We start from the raw sequence: 16,660 nt of genomic DNA on the forward strand, positions 1-16,660 counted from the left end.
AGTATTTCTTTTTTAAATCATATTAGATGAGGAGATGATGAAAACCCACAGTTTAAAAAAATGATTTCCAATTCTGATTTATCTAATAGATCCATATCAACATGTTTTTTTGTTACTGTAACATTAGCTTGGGCTTGTGAGGTGCTATAAGCTAGCAGGAGAAAGGGTAAACAAAGGGCTGATGGGAAATCAGAGGAGGCTAATTTTTTATGAGCTTTTTCTGCTCTTCAGAAAACATGTCATACAAATTTAAACTTATTAAAAAAAATAGCTAAAATTGAATAATCAGAATTAAAAGATCAATGGGAAAGCTTTTACAATAGACTTTTTTTTTAATCTAACCAGAAATTCACTCTTCAGTGTCACCCTGAAAAAAAACTACAAATGTTTCAGCTTCAGCCTTTAGACGGAACTTTAATAACTCTTGAATTTAAAGTAGAGCATTGTTAAAGCATTGCTGGAGTTGGAAGACGAAAAAGGGCCCGTCTGAGCCCAGCTGTTGTCTAATGCTCTCTTTGGACAGCAAATGCTTTTTTTTTCATGGCATGGCTCTAATACAGGTCAAGCAGGGCGATCTCTTTCACCATGTGGACAAATTCACTTTGACAGCAACAGCTGCAAGAGTAACCTGAGATGTTTTTTGGGGTTTCTGAGACAGATTCTCTTTTTCTTTTGTTTGCCCAAGTGTTTAACATAATTATCAGATTGTTTAAATTATTATTAAATATAAGTAATTCTAAAAATTAATTGTTGATCTGAAAAGACTTTTCCTGCTACAAGAATTAGCGGGTTCTAATGATTTAGTTTGTCAGTTTCCCCTCCAAAATAATAAAAAAAATAACTGAAATTAGTAGCATATTTGTAAGAGAAACATTTAATAAACTACGTTTGTGTTAAAAAAAAACAAAGTTGTAGTTTTTTACATTTTTAAATTGATATCTTGCTTTTATTGTTCTAAACAATCGTAAATAACTCATCTATAAAACTTTTAAAAAATGCAAATGGAGCAAAATACATAAAATTGCTTAATTAAATTTCTGAGTTGTAAAAATAAAATCTGGTAAAAGATGCTAAAGCAGTAGGATTTATTTAGCAAAATTCAAGTTGTTTTTTTAACATTGTGTTTTTTTATGGATTAAAAACCTTTAATCCCACGGAATTCTTTTTTGTTTTTCTTTTTCCAACCGTGAAGCAAATGTATTTGGAATAGTTGAAAAACTCTCTCCCCCTTCATCCTGACGCTGCTGAATCCCAGTGTGCACAGCCTTGAGCGAGAATCTTTTGTTGACAGCTTCATCCACATTTTATGCAACTCCCTCCATTTTTTTTTCCTCTTTCCTAGGCAAAATAAACCCCTCAGAAACAGGAGCGTTGCCAGGCAACCAGAGTGAGAAAGGCCTTCGAGTAGAAGGGAGGATCAGCAATTGCTGCCTCTCAGGATCCTGCACTGATGCTGGGCCAAGGATCACACAAGCCCTCTATAGGAAGGCTGCATGCACCTTCATCACACACACTCGGAAACACCACGATAAAAGTGATTGTTGTGAACTTTGAGTCTCACGGAGAGCACACATGATGCTTGTCCTGTTGGGAAGCCGTGAGTAACACGAACCCTTTTGTGAGAGAACTGGCTTCAGGGGCTTCGGCTAGTGTGAAGAAGAGACACAACTCTCTCTAAAAATATTACTACTGTGAAATATTCATCAGATCTTGACGGAACATTCTTAAGGCCGTGGAGTTTTAATTCCCCTGAATGTGAAATTCAGAGCGCGGCTCAGCCTTCTCGAGTATGAGCGAAAGATTCAATCTGCAGCCACAAAAAGATGATCAACTATAATTTAACCGTTTGAATTAAATCAGTTCATTTATAGGGGACAAAAGACAAAGATGTCCTCAGAGCATCATATCTGTGTCATGAACGTGTGTTTGATTTATGCGCACATGAAAGATTCTCCAATAAAATGCTATAAGAGCTCATGAAAATGCGCTATTTACATCTGCAGGAAAAAACTTTCTAATGATGCTTTTAAGTATTTCTCATAATACACATTAAATGTCCTCATTAAATTGTCTTTCTCAGCCTTACCTAAAGCATAAAATCCAGAATTTGCATTGAGGGAATCAGCTGAGAAACCATTATGTCATCCATCTTTACACCACATTTGTGGAGGAGCACCTTTTACGGCTCCTCTGCAGTCAACCTTGAACTGTATGTGTGTAATTCTGTCTGATCTCGTTCAGGTTGTAATGAAATGTATTTTAAAAGCATATGACAAATAAAAAATCTTCTACCTAAAACTGATCGACTCTTCCAGCTGAAATCAACCGTAAAGTCCGATTTCAGCCTTGTTTCTTTCAAAATAAAATAAAAAAAATCTGATCATTCGACCCGATAATAGTTGGTGAAATTGTTAGTAGATCAAATCAAGCAAACTGGTTTTATTAATACTGCAAAATAACCTTCTAACAGTTATTCGTGGTTTAAAGTGGTTTTTTTTCTAAATTACCAAATTTTAGTAAAATGAATTCAACTAAAGACTTCATTATTATAAATAAAGTGTTTAATTTGATTTTTATCCTTATGGCTCACCCACTCGTTCCTTACTGCAATTAAAACAAACAAAAAAATATAAATCCTAAAAGTATTTCAGTAAGAGGTGAGACATCGCTACAATATGTTGTTGTGTCTCTGCTAATTGCTTAAAAATGTGTATTGTTTTACTTTCTAAGATCTTGTTACATGATGTGTATTTGCAACTTTTTTAATTTGGTAAATTAATTTTCAATATGAAATGACAAAGGAATGAGTACATCAGAAAGGAAGGTTAGGAAGGGGAGGCATAGGCAGAATCTTCAAGATTTCATGGTTTATATTTGTTTTAAATCGTGAATGTAGACGGCAGGCGTCAGCGTTGACACTATTACAAATTGAGTGACAGCATGGCGGTAGCAGCACGATCGCCAGCCGGCAGCAGCTCTGATTGGACGATGTGTAAATGATAAAATGAATGGTAAAAATTAGCATGAAATCAAACAACTGTGACTCGGATAGTTTGTCAGTATGTCATAGAGCAAAACAAAACACGTCCCCTTTCACAATAAAGGGAAAATTTAGAGAAACCAATTGACATATGAAGAACAAACTCCACACACAAATGACTAAAAAGTTGGACTTCTCGCCGTGAGGTCAGGAATTTAGTCTATTTCCTGAGGTATTCATTTTAACAAGCCTAGAAGACCAAATACTCGTACGTTTGCAGTTCACATCAAGACTGACTTAGAGTATTTGGATGTAAAGTTTTCAAATTTCCCAATAAAAAAGTAACATTTCTGCTTAAACTTAATTTATTAAACTATCAACTGATGGAGAGTATCCCAAAACCATCACAAAATGCAGTGATGATTCCCTTACTCTGTCATTTTTTACAGAATTTACCCAAACAAAAATTTTCATTGCTTAAATCTTCCAGCTCAAGTGTCAAAGTCAAGGCCCGAGGGCCGGATCCAGCCCTCCGGGTAATTATATCTGGCCCTCCAGATCATTTTATTTTATTGTACAATTTTGACAAAATATATTTTTATGGAGAGTAAAATATTGAAAGTTATTTAAGGCTTAAATTGATTTATTCTGGAATAATAATCTTACATTTTTATTATTCATGATTTTGTTGAAAAGTTATGGTTTTAAAGTTTTAAAAATGGGTTTTCTGCTAGCCCTTTGAACTATTTTGGCATTTATTTAGGTTTTTGAGGCTATTTTGGAGTTCAGCTAATATTTCAGCTACATGCTAACTGTTTTGGATAATTTAAACTTTTTTAAGCTGTTTTGGAGTTTAGCTAATATTTTAACAACATGCTAGCTCTTTTGGCTAATTTAGCTTTTTTCAGTTTTTTTAGGCTTCTTTGGAGTTCAGCTAATATTTCAGCTACATGCTAGCTGGTTTAGCTAATTTAGGCTTTTTTAAGCTGTTTTGAAGTTTAGCTAATATTTTAGTTACATGCTAGCTGTTTTGGCTAACCTGATTTTTTTCAGCTTTTAGGCTAATTTAACAATTAGATAATATTTTAGCTGGCTATCAGCTTCAGCTTTTTTAGCTATCAATTTCAGCATCTTCAGCTATCAGCACTAGCATCTTTAGCAGGCAATTTCAGCTTACAGCATTCACGCCAGCATTATCGCAGGTAATTCTATATATCTAGTTCATAATTATGTTAAAAAGTAACAGTTTTAAAGTTAAAAAATGTAGTTTCAGAGTGTTCAATAAATGTTTATTCTGTTCGGCCCGCGACCTAAGGTGTGTTTCTGCTTTTGGCCATGGTGAGATTGAGTTTGACACTCCTGTTCTAGCTAAAATACAAATATCTCACATCTTGTTCTACATATAAAGCTGTTTAGAAGTGTGTCTTTTAACTGACTAACACGTGTAATCTTTTTTATGAGAGACTACTGTATGACATCCTTTACATTACTTCTACAGACTCAGGGATTCACTCTAGACTGGACACTCTCACCTGACACCCACAACCTGATGAGAAAATGTTCTTGTGTATGACTGAGTCCTGATTGAAAAAAACACCAATTATTGCCAAATATTAGAGTTCTTTTGAAAGTGATTTGGCAGAGGAGATCCGTCACCATGCTCTCATGCTGTCGTCCAGTATTAGATGGACTCCTGAGGAACTTTGTTGGTAATTCTGCTGCAGAACAACAGGTGCAAAAGCAGCCCAGTGAAGTGACTGTGAACACTCACACAGGCCCCTCTGTCCGAGCAGCCGGATGGAGCGGGCGCTTTGATATGGTGCCCGCCGCATCTCCCCCGTTCCACAGACCACTCTGCAGTCGCCTTTTCCTCTTTCTCTATCATCATTTCCTCTGCTCTCCTTGGCTTTCCTTTGATTGTTGCTTTGCACCTCCTTTTCTGAGCGGCTCTCTTTCTTTTCGTCTGCGTTTACGGACCATGAAGCAGGAAACCTGGTGTGTTTCTGTGTGACTTCCCCTCCGCGTGCCTCTCTATCTCCAATTCCGTGAATTTGAGCATCCATGTGCTGCCTTCCCTGTCTTATACATGTGCGGTGAATCAAACACGATGAGATCGAGTTTCCATGACGACCAATGCCCCACTTAAAGCAGCTGCTCTTGCGTTTGTGAGCATGCATGTGCCAATGTGCATACGTTCATCTGAGTAAACATGTACAGTACGGCGAGTGGGCTTCTGTTTTATGCAGTACCTGCATTTATGGATATGTTTGGTGCATGCGGGTAAAAAAAAAGGAGTGGGGGAGTTTCCTGAGTGCGTAGGACTGTGTGTGTGTTTGCCCATAATAAGGAAGACTCTTAAATCTTTAATAAAGCTGAAACTACAGCAGTCAGAAACAGAGGGGAGTATACTTTAACACAGACTTCCCTAGCATGTCAGTGGGAGACTAAATCAGGGGACTCCGTATGGAACTGCACAGTACATTCTCTCCTCAACCCCCTTTTGCTTTCCTTTAACCCTATATACCCGTTCGTGTAATCAAATTCTGAGGCCACTATCTCACTAGCATGACCCAAACTTTCTTTAAAATCCCATAGTATAGAACTTTGTTCATGTTTTCTTCTTTGTAGTTCATCAACCTTCCACTAGGGGCATTAGAAAGGCTTTTTCTGCTCATTTCAAAATGGCCGCTTCCGTGAAATCTAAAAAAACCTCGAGTTTTGGTCATTTTAAAAACTTTATGGTGGGAATAACTAATCTGTAGTTATTCGTTTTTTTAAAACAACTACTTGCTGGATTAAAATAATGCAAAATATCTACATAATTCATTCTTTTTAATATAGTTACAGCATGTTAAAAATCTGAGTATCAAGTTTGAGACAGTGGGTAAATAGAGGTCTTTTTCCCTGAAAGTATATAGTTTTGTATTCTAAACTAACATTGTTTTGAACACAAATTAGTAAATCACTTAATATATCATAATTGATATTATCTATATCTTATTTTTATTTCAAACATCTAAATTTAAATGTAAAAAAATATTTCTGTCAATTTTTTGATAAACTTTAAATAATTGTCATTCCATTCTAATTATCTCCTGATTACAAATTTTGGTTCATCTGCTGAAAATCTCAAAAAGGACCTAGCAGCAGACAACAACATGGCTCCAAGATGGCGCCAGAGCAACATTAGCCGGATAACCTCGATCGAAAATGTAAAGAGGTATAAACACTGGAACCACGTTTGGGTTACTTAGGATTAGAGTAAGGAATCTTCTAATATCGATACGCAAATTCAGCTTTGGGCTACAGTTTTGACATTTCCGCTTCCTGCTAATAATGAATTTAATGTTGTGTTTGGGCGCCCTCTTGTCTGCAACCAGGTCTCTCTCGAAATCCTTGCATTTAGTTCACCGCACTGTAGCATTTTGGGATACATGACTGTAGTCTCACCCTGCCCCTATTTCCCATCATTCCATTATTTACACTCTTTCCCACTAGCTTACAGCCTCTTACACCACCAAGCTAACATTACCGGTGCAACAAAAATGTCAAGCGATGTTGGAGCTATCCAGACATACAGTTCTGAGCTAGATAACTAGCTTGAACGAGGAAAACAAAGACGTACGTGGATCTATTTGTCTGCAGAATGAAACGGAGGCCGCTGTAGGTCCTACATTACAACTATTCGCTTTTCAAAAACCTTTTTTTTTGCTATTTTAATTACTTTAAATGCATTTTGCCACTCAATTGTCCTCCATCATGAGAAAAATGCCACAAAAACATGCAAAAAAACACGCTTTTCACCAAAAAAAGACTTTAATTATTGACTCATTTCTTGCTTTGCCTTTTTAATTTAAGTTTCTTTTTTTTTACATATGATGCCAAACATCATGCTAAGCATGGAAAGCTGCAGCAACTTGCAGCCCTCGTTAATTACATATAAATAAATGAGTAACTGCAACTCAGAAATGGGAAAGCCCATGCAGAAAAATGACCCCAAGCTCTACGGAGGAATCCATCAAGTCTTGCACATAAGAAAATAAAATAAGATAAAATAAAAACGCCACATTCTCAGATAAAATGAGTTTCTCTGTCATTTACAGCTCCTCAAATGAATGAAATAGGTGTCATCTCACCATTATTTTTAGATTCTTCCACTACATTAGCGAGCAGAGAGAGAGAGAAGAGATTACTGCAGGAAAAATGAAGGGCCTTATTCATTTTCCTGTCAGTGCGTATGCATCAGCGGGCTGCCGATACTGTGCGCCTGAGAGCACAGGGAAATCTTATGAGGTACCACAGCGAGAGGAGGAGAGGTCCATTTTTCTCGCATGCTTGGCACGCTCAGGCACAGATCAGTACGCGCTTAAACACACCAACTGCGTCATCAAATGCACACGCCTTACAAGAGATATACCCTTCCACCCTCAAACAGGAAACTCCTCTGGTGTGGGTGTTTGAAGCCAAACAAATGCTGATGAGTCATCTTTCTGTGAGCCTCACCATTTTTTTTTTTTTTTTTCAGCAGGAACTCTGGATATACATCATAGTCTGCTTCACATGCATGGATGCCAGCAGTAGCAGGTTTTCTTGATGGGACAGCAGAGTATTAGATTTCCCCACTCGGCATTTTTGTGGTGGACGATTGAAACAAAAGAAAAAGATAAAACACCATTTTAGTATTTTCAACTATTTTTTGTGTTTTGTGGCTTAGGTTTCTTTTAACAATAATCTTCAATTTGTTAATACGTTGCTTTAAATAAACTCAATAAAAAAACTAAATAGTCCTCAATAGCTAGTCTTGATAAAATTACACTAGTAATAAGCATAATTATGCATAATTAAGAAGTAACAACATGTTTAATATATGAGGTTTAGTTTTTGTTTAAGTCCCACTCCAGTCATCTTTCTAGTTTCAAAGCATTCCCAATTGTTATTTAAATAATTCTTTATGACATTTTTAGCCAAACTCAAGCATCTTTTCTTGTTTCTAGGACATAGTTTCTGCAGAGCGGCAGTAGTTCATTAGGAATTTACCTGAGTTGTTTGCATGGAGCAACTCCGCCCCCCCTTTCCATCATCCGTATGTGTCCCGCTAGCTTACACCTCCTCACACCCACAACATTATAGGTGAAACAAAAATGGTGAGCAGTGTTGGAGATATCCAGCTGTACAGCTTAGAGCCAGATAGTTTTTTTTTCTAACAACATTATTTTGTTTGTTCTTAATTCACAATGATTTAGATAATTAGTCCTCAGAAATTCAATGTTAAGATTAGTTTTATTTATCTTCCATCTAGAAAAATGACACAAGAACATGCTTGGTACAAAGCCAGAAGTCTATTTTGCACCATTTTAGTGAATAATTTTATACTTTATCATGGTGTGCGTGTGTGTGTGTTTGTGTGAGGGGGACATTGTAAAGATTTTTTTGTACAGTGTCTTGCTTTTTGTTTTTTAGAATTCGATTCAGTTTTTACGTCAAGGATTTTGAGTAACAAGAGTTGGGAAAGAACTATACAAATTTGATTCGATTTGATTTAAAACACCAAAACACAATTTTCCATCATGGTGTTTCTTTTAACTTTGGTTCCCAAAAAAAAATCAGGAGATTTTTCTTTTTTTGCTGCTTGTTTTGAACCTTTTGTATGTTTGTCGTCTAATCTAACATTTTAAGAGTATAAGAGTTTAGGACAGAAAACAGTAAATATGAAAATTGACTTTTTTCCACTCAATTTTGTTGGATGACATGCAAATTTGACCATTGACTGATTTGACTTAAACCAAAGATAATTTAATCATAATAATTAAAAGTCTCTAAACTGTTACACAAGCTTATACAAATATTTTTCCTATTTTTCTCCTCTTTTATAGTAGAAGTGGAATTGCCCAGACAAAAGTCTTCATGGTTTATGAGTGTTTTTGAGGAGAGGTATCATGAAAACTGAAGCATTGATGCCGATACTCAACCATGAGACAATGATCAGGAAGTACAGGAACAGGTGAGGATTAAATGACCGAAACGTGCACAGCCTGAGTCATCAGACGAGTTGAAATGTAGTCAAAGTCCCGGGTCAGGGGGGGCAGACAGCCTCTGCTCTCCTCTCTGTCAAAGGGCCACAGTTTCCCTCACAGCTCCGAGGATGACCAGGGAGAGCGTGAACAGCCCGTGCACGCGCACACATACATGCACATTAGTGATTACTCATTCATACTGTCTGTAGGAGAGGATCCGCGCCAGAAGGAGGGGGTGATCGCCGCGTTTGCCTTATATGGCGGGCAGCATTGCGCTGTCCACGGTGCTGAAACGGGCTGTGTGGCGGGAGATGGGAAGGGGGGTGGGGGTGCATGCAGCGAACTACATTAATCATGTCTGCACGCGCGCGGCGACACTCGCGCGCCTTTCCCTGCGCGTGACGGTGTGCGCTGGAGGGCATGTGCCATGAGTGGGGATGACACGTCTCCTTCAGTCACTGATGAGCGCGGCGGCGGCGGCGGCAGAACCCCGGGACCGTGCGTCACGTGCACGTCCATTTCACTGCACTGGCCTCGCGCGCGCTTACTCCACTTTCGTGACTTTAATCGGCCGAAAATCCACGCGTCACGTGCGCGTTTAGCGCAGCGCTCTCCATCATCTGAATACCAAAGAAGCAGCTTTGACTTTACCTTTCATCCAGTCCAGCACCTGCTTCGGTGTCCATTTACTTATAGGTTCCATAACCAAAGCCATGGTGTCACGGTGTCTCCGAGGGGAACGGCGTCACAAAAACGGTCACATCTGGACTGACGGGGCGCTGCAGACACCGGGGCGGAAGGAGAAGCTCTCCGCGCTCATCCTCTCCACCGGAGCATGGACGCCTGCAGAAACGGTGAAAACGGGGATGCGGTGGTGCAATCCACGCACGCACTCAGACGCGCACACACACTCCCTCCCTCCCTCCCCCTCTCTCTCTCTCTCTCTCTCTCTCTCTCTCTGCTCTCTTGTGCCTTCCCGCCAGGAGCCCGCGCTCTGTGAGAAGTGGATTCGGTGGGCGCGAGGAGATGGAGCGAGCCCTCCCCTCACTGATGTTCCTCCCGCCCGCCTCGCTGCAGCATCACCAGGGCCACCACTCATAAAACAGACCAGAGAATGGTGCAGCGCACAGCATACAGAGAGGACCTCTCGGTCTCCGCTCAGCCCTCCTCACTTTAATCCACGCAAACCCCTTAACATGAGCCCGGATGCAACCAAAAACTGTGCATAAAATACTCCTGCATTTAAAAAACAATCATTTTTTCTATCTAAAAACAGATTCCAATGTGGATGTTTGCAGTAGTTTAGTGTTGCGCGCAAACTGTCACCATCTGTGGAAGTTCACTTTGCTTGCATGAGCGCTGCTGCTTTTTGACGGGTCCAAACCGAGTGAAACAGCGCCCCCCTTCGCCCACATGCTGCAAAAGTGACGTAATGGATGAAAGCGGACATGCATGCAAAGCAGGATAGGATGACACACACATCAGTTCAGAAGAAAAAAACAACAAAAAGCCAAGTTATTATAGCTAAAAATATATACGTTTTGACTGTTGTCTTCCAAAATAGTGAAAAAAAAAAACAATTTGAAATAGAAGACAACAATGGGAACGGGACAAACCACAAAGAAAATGAACATGAAAGCATATAGTCACATGCACTTGTATGATAGTACACAACAGGCATGTGATGTGCGTTCAAGAACATGCTAACTGATACTAGCAGTTGGTAGATGTTTAATATGAAAAGTCAAAGAGTAACAAATAAACAGCTCTATTCCGATATATGACAGACTCGTGATTCCAGCAGGTACAAACTGCAATTGTTACTTTCGCCTTTGTGATCACTTCAAACAGTTGCTCTTCTGTTTTCTGAAAAGGAGGCTTCCCATTGGTCACTAACAAGCCGAGTAAGTGGTTTCACTTTTAACATAGAGCCTTAAAAACGGATTTAAATACTTGACGCCTGAATTTGAGAGCTTTGAACATGGTTATTGCATTTACTCAGACTTTTGTATTGGAAGTTGGCGCTTGAACCCACATTTCAGTTAGAAGAGATTTTAGGAATACGAATACAGAATTATTTGTGATACAAAAATGAACAAGAAATCGTCTATAGTCGTTTGGCGACTCACCTGTCACCTGAAACACCATAGGAAAACAAAAATCTTAAATAATTTTCGCTTTACAGGCTCACAGTGGGGTATATTTTTTTAAATTTTTTCACCTGCAGATAGACCCTATCCCTTTGTAAGGCAGTTATAGCTAAGGTATAGGTCAATGAAGTTGGCAAGTATAAACAGAGAGTTTTTAATTTGGATTGCAATATATATATATATATGAAATAATATAAAAAACACAACCAATCATTGATGTGTATAAGCAAAAGATTTCATTAAATATTATAAGTAACATTAAATACAACTTTTAATGACTTTACTTTGTATTTTTTGTAATCCTATTTTGTTTATTCTATATGTTATGTGTCATGTTCGACTTCCTGTGAGTCTTTTAAGGTTAGTTTCCTTTTTGGGCCTTTTTTGCATCAAACAAACTAATTTATTGTTAATTAAAACATTTTTGACCTCCATATTATTGCAAAATCAGGTTTTATACTCAAAAAAAATGCCTGCCAAAATCTATATATCCATGCACTGCAGGGTAAACATTCAAAATTGTATACAAAGCTTGCAAATATTTCTGCAATATTTGGAATTTAATCTTAAAAAATTAAATCTAAAGTAATTTTTGCACCTGTGACTGCAGGCACCTCTTCCCCGACAAATTGAGGGTAAAATCAGCCAGAAAGGATGGTCGTAGGAAGGAGGAAGCCCATTCCTCACGGCCTGCTTCCTCCTCTGTGACCTCCCTCTCCAGCGACGCGCTGAACAAAGTCAACGGTGGGCGGGGCCACCGGGCTCAGTTTTCAGCTGTTTCCGAACGCGACAGCCATGATGTCGAGCTCCCATTGGCTGTTGTCTGCGTACACGTCACAATCATGATTAGAATTGATGATCTGACGTTCTGATTTCATTGTCTGGGAAATGGGACTGGTGAAGAAATCTGCTGATTTTATGATGTTCGCCTGATTTTGACATCAGAAATGGTACGTAGGAACTAAAGTTGACTTCTTCCGCTAAACGTTTTTTTTTCTGGTAGTGATAGCGGCTGCGCGCTCGTTGTACCCCGACAGGAGAAAGATGCGTTCAGGGACGAAATATCCCACATTTAAGGGAAAACTTTAGCCGCTGCTATCCATTTGAGAAAGCTATGCTAATGCTAGCTAACGCTAGCTTGACTGGTTTGCCCGTTTGGGGCCTGCAGGCTAACGGTGCCTCCCCGCGCAGCTGCTGGTGCAGCGGCACTCTATTCCGTTTGTTTTGTTCTATCTTCGGTTCAACCCCACAGTCGTAAAGTAACACGTGCTTCTTACGCGGTTATCAAGTTTCTAATCCCGCCGTGTGGTGCGTTGGCGGCGCTACTGCTGGCTTGCCCGCTAAATTGTTTGCCAAAAGCAACCGCAATGTGTTCACATTGACAATAGCCATGCGCAGTCAGGCTATCTAAATAAACCTGCTGCCTGCCTATTGGTTGTACCACATCCCCGTATGAGACTTTGTTTTGAGCATAAGCATAACTTTTCCGAAACGAAATCACTAATATTTTCACCATAGTTACCCTTCAAAACGACAGACTTACTCTTCTAGTCGCTTCTAATGTGCTAGCATAACACAGGCTGCATGCGAAAGTTGTTTACATTTCATGTTCCACAAGCTAAACGCTTATAAATGTTAATAACAATGTAATCAATATAAGGAGTTTAAATGTATATTATTGACACCGAAAATACAAAAAAATAAAAATGATAATGAAGCTTAAGCGAATTTCAAAATAAAATAATCAATTAAATGTTATAATTTTATATTTGTATAGATATTTCCATGCAAATAAATACATATAAGAATTTTTTTTAAATAAAAAGAAATGAGTTTAAAAGCAGTTTTTCTGTAATAATAATAATAATACAAATTCAGCTTTTATGTCATCGCGATTGAAGTACGGTGGCCCTGAAGTACAAATCACACAACGCAAAAACCTATTAAAATCACAACGACAGTTGAAAAAAAAAAAATTTATCAAAGAAAATGAAATTTTTGAAATGTTGATAAAATAAACAAAGTAGGTACTATGGGACATCAACAATCGGATGATGTTTATTTATTTATTACATTTTAGCTTTTTCAAGTGCAACTTTAAAAAGTTTTATTATTTGTATACGGAGCAGATCCATTATTGCTTGATATCGATTAACTTTCAATTTAAATGATGATCAAACGTCATCATCCAGTCACCTGGTTACTGTAAAAAAAAACAATATTCATTTACAGAAATCAAAATAAAACAAAAGAAGAAATGTCGTCACATCTCTTTTTGGCAAAGTCTTAGTCACTTTGAGAGCAGGTATCTTCTCTGCTGCAAAATAATCTTTTATTCTCACTTTATGATGACCTGCTGTCTTTTAATTGGTGAATTTGGATCATGACTTGAAGATTGTGTTTATTAATGACATATAATATTACAATAAAATCATAATTAGGTGGGATTTTTGAGATGTTTGTATTAAAAACCCACTCTCATTTAAAATAATAGTATTTTTTGTGTTTTTAATATGTTATTGTGACATGATACATTAAGAAAATTAGGGTCAAAATTAAATTTCTGAGTATTTCTTTTTTTTTTAATTTGTTGTAAATCAGTAGCAGTTGAAAAAATACATCTCTAATGAACTCCTGCCACTTTGCAGAAACTATGTCCTGGAAAAAAACACAGCTTTTTAATAAAAAAAGACATAAATATTAAAAGAACACTGGGAACGCTTTTAAAATAGATCACCGTCTTTTAATAGTTTGATATGGACTTTTTCCTCCTACCGTCGCTTTTCCAGATGCTTTACCGTGTTGGATGAAGATGTTACCTTCTTGTCTTTTGTGTGTTTGGTGTCTCGTTCTTTGTTTACATCTGAACGATGCTTGCTTTCCCATTTTCTCAGCCACGTTAGCCGGCAGTGTCTTGCCGCCGTCAACCAGGATGAGCGCCGTCTCTCCTAGAAACATGGAGGTGGTTCTGTGATCAGCATGGCCGCCCCGTTCCCCTCTACTAAAATGGAGGCGTGGCCACAAAGGCGTGGCCAGCAGACTGTGAGTACACGAAGGATCACTGGATGTTCATTAGAGCTTTTAATTTAGAGCTTGTTCATTGAGATAATAAAATAAATCCCTATTCTGTCTCAGATGAATCTGCGGTCAGTATTTACGGCTGAGCAGCAAAGGATCCTGGAACGTTATTACGACAACGGGATGACCAATCAGAGCAAGGCTTGCTTCCAGCTCATACTTCACTGCGCTCAGGAGGCCAAACTGGACTTCAGTGTTGTCCGGGTAGGTCTGTGATTAGTACCTGCACTTTTGAAAGTCCCTCTCCGATCCTCTTTTGATCTATTTTTGAAGCTATGAGCTTTTTCAAAGGGCTTTTTGTGTGATTTGAATAAAGAAATACTCAATTTTAAGCATCATTGTTGATTTTCGTCTCCTCTGCAGACATGGGTCGGCAACAAAAGACGGAAACTTGCTTCCAAGATTGACCAGAATGGAAGCATATCTCATTCCCTGCCGGGTCACGGAATATCTGGAGGGCTGCATCCCTCTTTAGCTGGAACCACACTTTCCAACCACAGCCTGGCTGCAGGGGTGCTGCTCTCCACTGATATGACTGCAGCGCGCAACATCCAGAACCGCGTTCACCTCCTCCCTCAATCCTCATCTTTCCCATCTCTCTCTTCAACCTCGTCCTCCCCGTCATCCTCTTCCCCTCTCAGCAGTGGAAGCAACAATAACACTAGTAATAACGATGTAATACTGACAGGCATTTACTCCCTAAATTCAGTTCCCCGCTCCCAACCCCGATCCACAGCGCCCTCGGAGCCTTCGGCGTCTTCACCTCTGATCAGCCAGGTGCTGCAGAGCAGAAACACCTCCACGTCCTCGTCCATCCATTCCAAGCTCGTTTCCCTCGCTCAGACTCTCCCGTCTCTCACATCTGCCTCAGGACCGTTAGTCTACACTGCAGTCAGGAAGGGCACTTTATCCGTTGCGGAAGGAGTGATAAGTGCAGGAGCAGGAGTGGTACCTCACAGCTGGACTCGACAGTATGGAACAGGGCAGACGCGCCCCTGGTCCGCCTCCTCACAAGCCCAGACTCAGGCCCTGCCCAGACCCCACTCGAACCCCCAACTGCCTGCCCCACAGAAGCCCTGGGTCTCCCCGCCCAACCAGAACCCCAGCCCCCTCAACGAACAGACGCCCCGCATCCAGCAAGTCTTCACCTTGTCAGAAAAAGGCGTTGAGGAGCACCTCAGACACGGAGAGACCTCCGCTCGTAAAAGCCAGGAGACCCACAGACCAACCGTTCGACCTCTAGATACCAGTCATAACCTTTCCATTGCCATGGAAACCGGAGATGAAGAGGATGAGTGGCAAAGGGAAGAGGAGCTCGCAAACATGGCCGCTCAATCCCACATCCACAGGGAGCGGGCCGTGATCAGCCCGGCGAAGGCTGAAGGGTCCGTCGTGAGGGGCGGCCGCACGCCTCCTCCGGACGTCTCCAAACTGGCTGCAGTTGAGAGCAGCACAACAATTCAGGGCAGCTACTCCTTTACAGTGCAGACCTCAGTTACAGGAGAATCCAGTTCACAGGTAGGACAGGAGAGGTTCTGGTGTCAATTTCATTGTCCTTGCAGGAGTAAAACACACTTCCTCTGTTTGTGCAGCCTTCACTAGATGTGTCTGCAGCCCCCTGGGTTATCAGTAACTCCAGGAAGAGAACAGTAAGTACTGCTTCAAAAGAAAAAATGAAAATGCCGCCACCCGCACACACACAGGTTTGTGTTTCAGCTGCAGGATCGGACTCAGTTCAGCGACGCAGATCTCGTCCAGCTGAAGCGCTACTGGGACCGAGGCATGACGAACCTGGGCTCCATGTGCAGGGAGAAGATCGCTGCTGCAGCCAACCAGCTCAATATAGACGCTGAAATAGTCAAGGTAAAGTTCACGCTGGTTCAGCTGGTCATGACTCGACTTGGCAAAACCCTTCCACAGCTGGAGATTTAACCTCCACTCAATAAGCAGACCAGGCTTCTTATTAGTACAAATTCAATTTTAAATATTAGATCAAATAATTATGTTTATTAAAATTGTCTCCAGAATAATAATAAAAAAAAATGGAACCAGTCTTTAAGTCTCTATATTCCGTGCAGCTTTACTTTTATAGAAAGCTAATAATTTTATCAATCCACCTAATTTGTTTTTATTCTAATATAGGAGGACAAAAAATGCATTTTGAAGAAAGCACAGTTAAAACAGGTACGTTAAACAATTAATCCTCTATATTAACTAAATTGTTAAACACCACGTTTACTGAAAGACATTTTTTCAACTTGTGCTCAATTCCTCTGCTATTTTGATTAATACAAAGCAAGTTTTTAACAAAATAAACCAGGATTTTTATTTTTAAGCTTGGTAGATCCACACTTTAATTGGAGTAACCCAACATAAAAGAAGGCAGGAAAACTCGTAAAAAGGAAGTCTGGTGTGAACCAGCAGCTCAATGTGAAAAC

General features: G+C 39.7%; 2 protein-coding genes across 6 annotated transcripts in view; one reads left to right on the forward strand and one right to left on the reverse strand.

The window, feature by feature from the left end:
* si:ch211-26b3.4 (connector enhancer of kinase suppressor of ras 2) overlaps positions 1-10,066 on the reverse strand; it is a 74,090-nt gene extending 64,024 nt beyond the window's left edge. For 3 of the 4 annotated variants that reach the window (XR_004948520.1, XM_024283393.2, XM_024283392.2), the window contains exon 1: positions 9,646-10,066. Coding sequence is in view for 3 of the 4 variants with exons in the window: in XM_024283393.2 (XP_024139161.1) it covers positions 9,646-9,709 (64 nt within the window). In the remaining variant the exon portion in view is untranslated. The remainder of the gene's footprint in view (positions 1-9,645) is intronic. The other variant, XM_024283394.2, reaches the window with a different exon arrangement.
* Positions 10,067-11,910: 1,844 nt separating this feature from the next.
* The window catches only part of hdx (highly divergent homeobox), an 8,073-nt gene continuing 3,323 nt past the window's right edge, over positions 11,911-16,660 (forward strand). The window contains exons 1-7 of one of the 2 annotated variants that reach the window (XM_024283955.2): positions 11,911-12,094; positions 14,039-14,186; positions 14,280-14,426; positions 14,586-15,740; positions 15,815-15,871; positions 15,939-16,085; positions 16,365-16,406. In XM_024283955.2, coding sequence (XP_024139723.1) covers positions 14,124-14,186; positions 14,280-14,426; positions 14,586-15,740; positions 15,815-15,871; positions 15,939-16,085; positions 16,365-16,406 — 1,611 coding nt within the window. In that variant the 5' untranslated portion in view covers positions 11,911-12,094; positions 14,039-14,123. The remainder of the gene's footprint in view (positions 12,095-14,038; positions 14,187-14,279; positions 14,427-14,585; positions 15,741-15,814; positions 15,872-15,938; positions 16,086-16,364; positions 16,407-16,660) is intronic. The other variant, XM_024283956.2, reaches the window with a different exon arrangement.

This window comes from Oryzias melastigma, linkage group LG10 (genome assembly GCF_002922805.2).
Source record: "Oryzias melastigma strain HK-1 linkage group LG10, ASM292280v2, whole genome shotgun sequence".
Classification (NCBI taxonomy): Eukaryota; Metazoa; Chordata; class Actinopteri; order Beloniformes; family Adrianichthyidae; genus Oryzias; species Oryzias melastigma.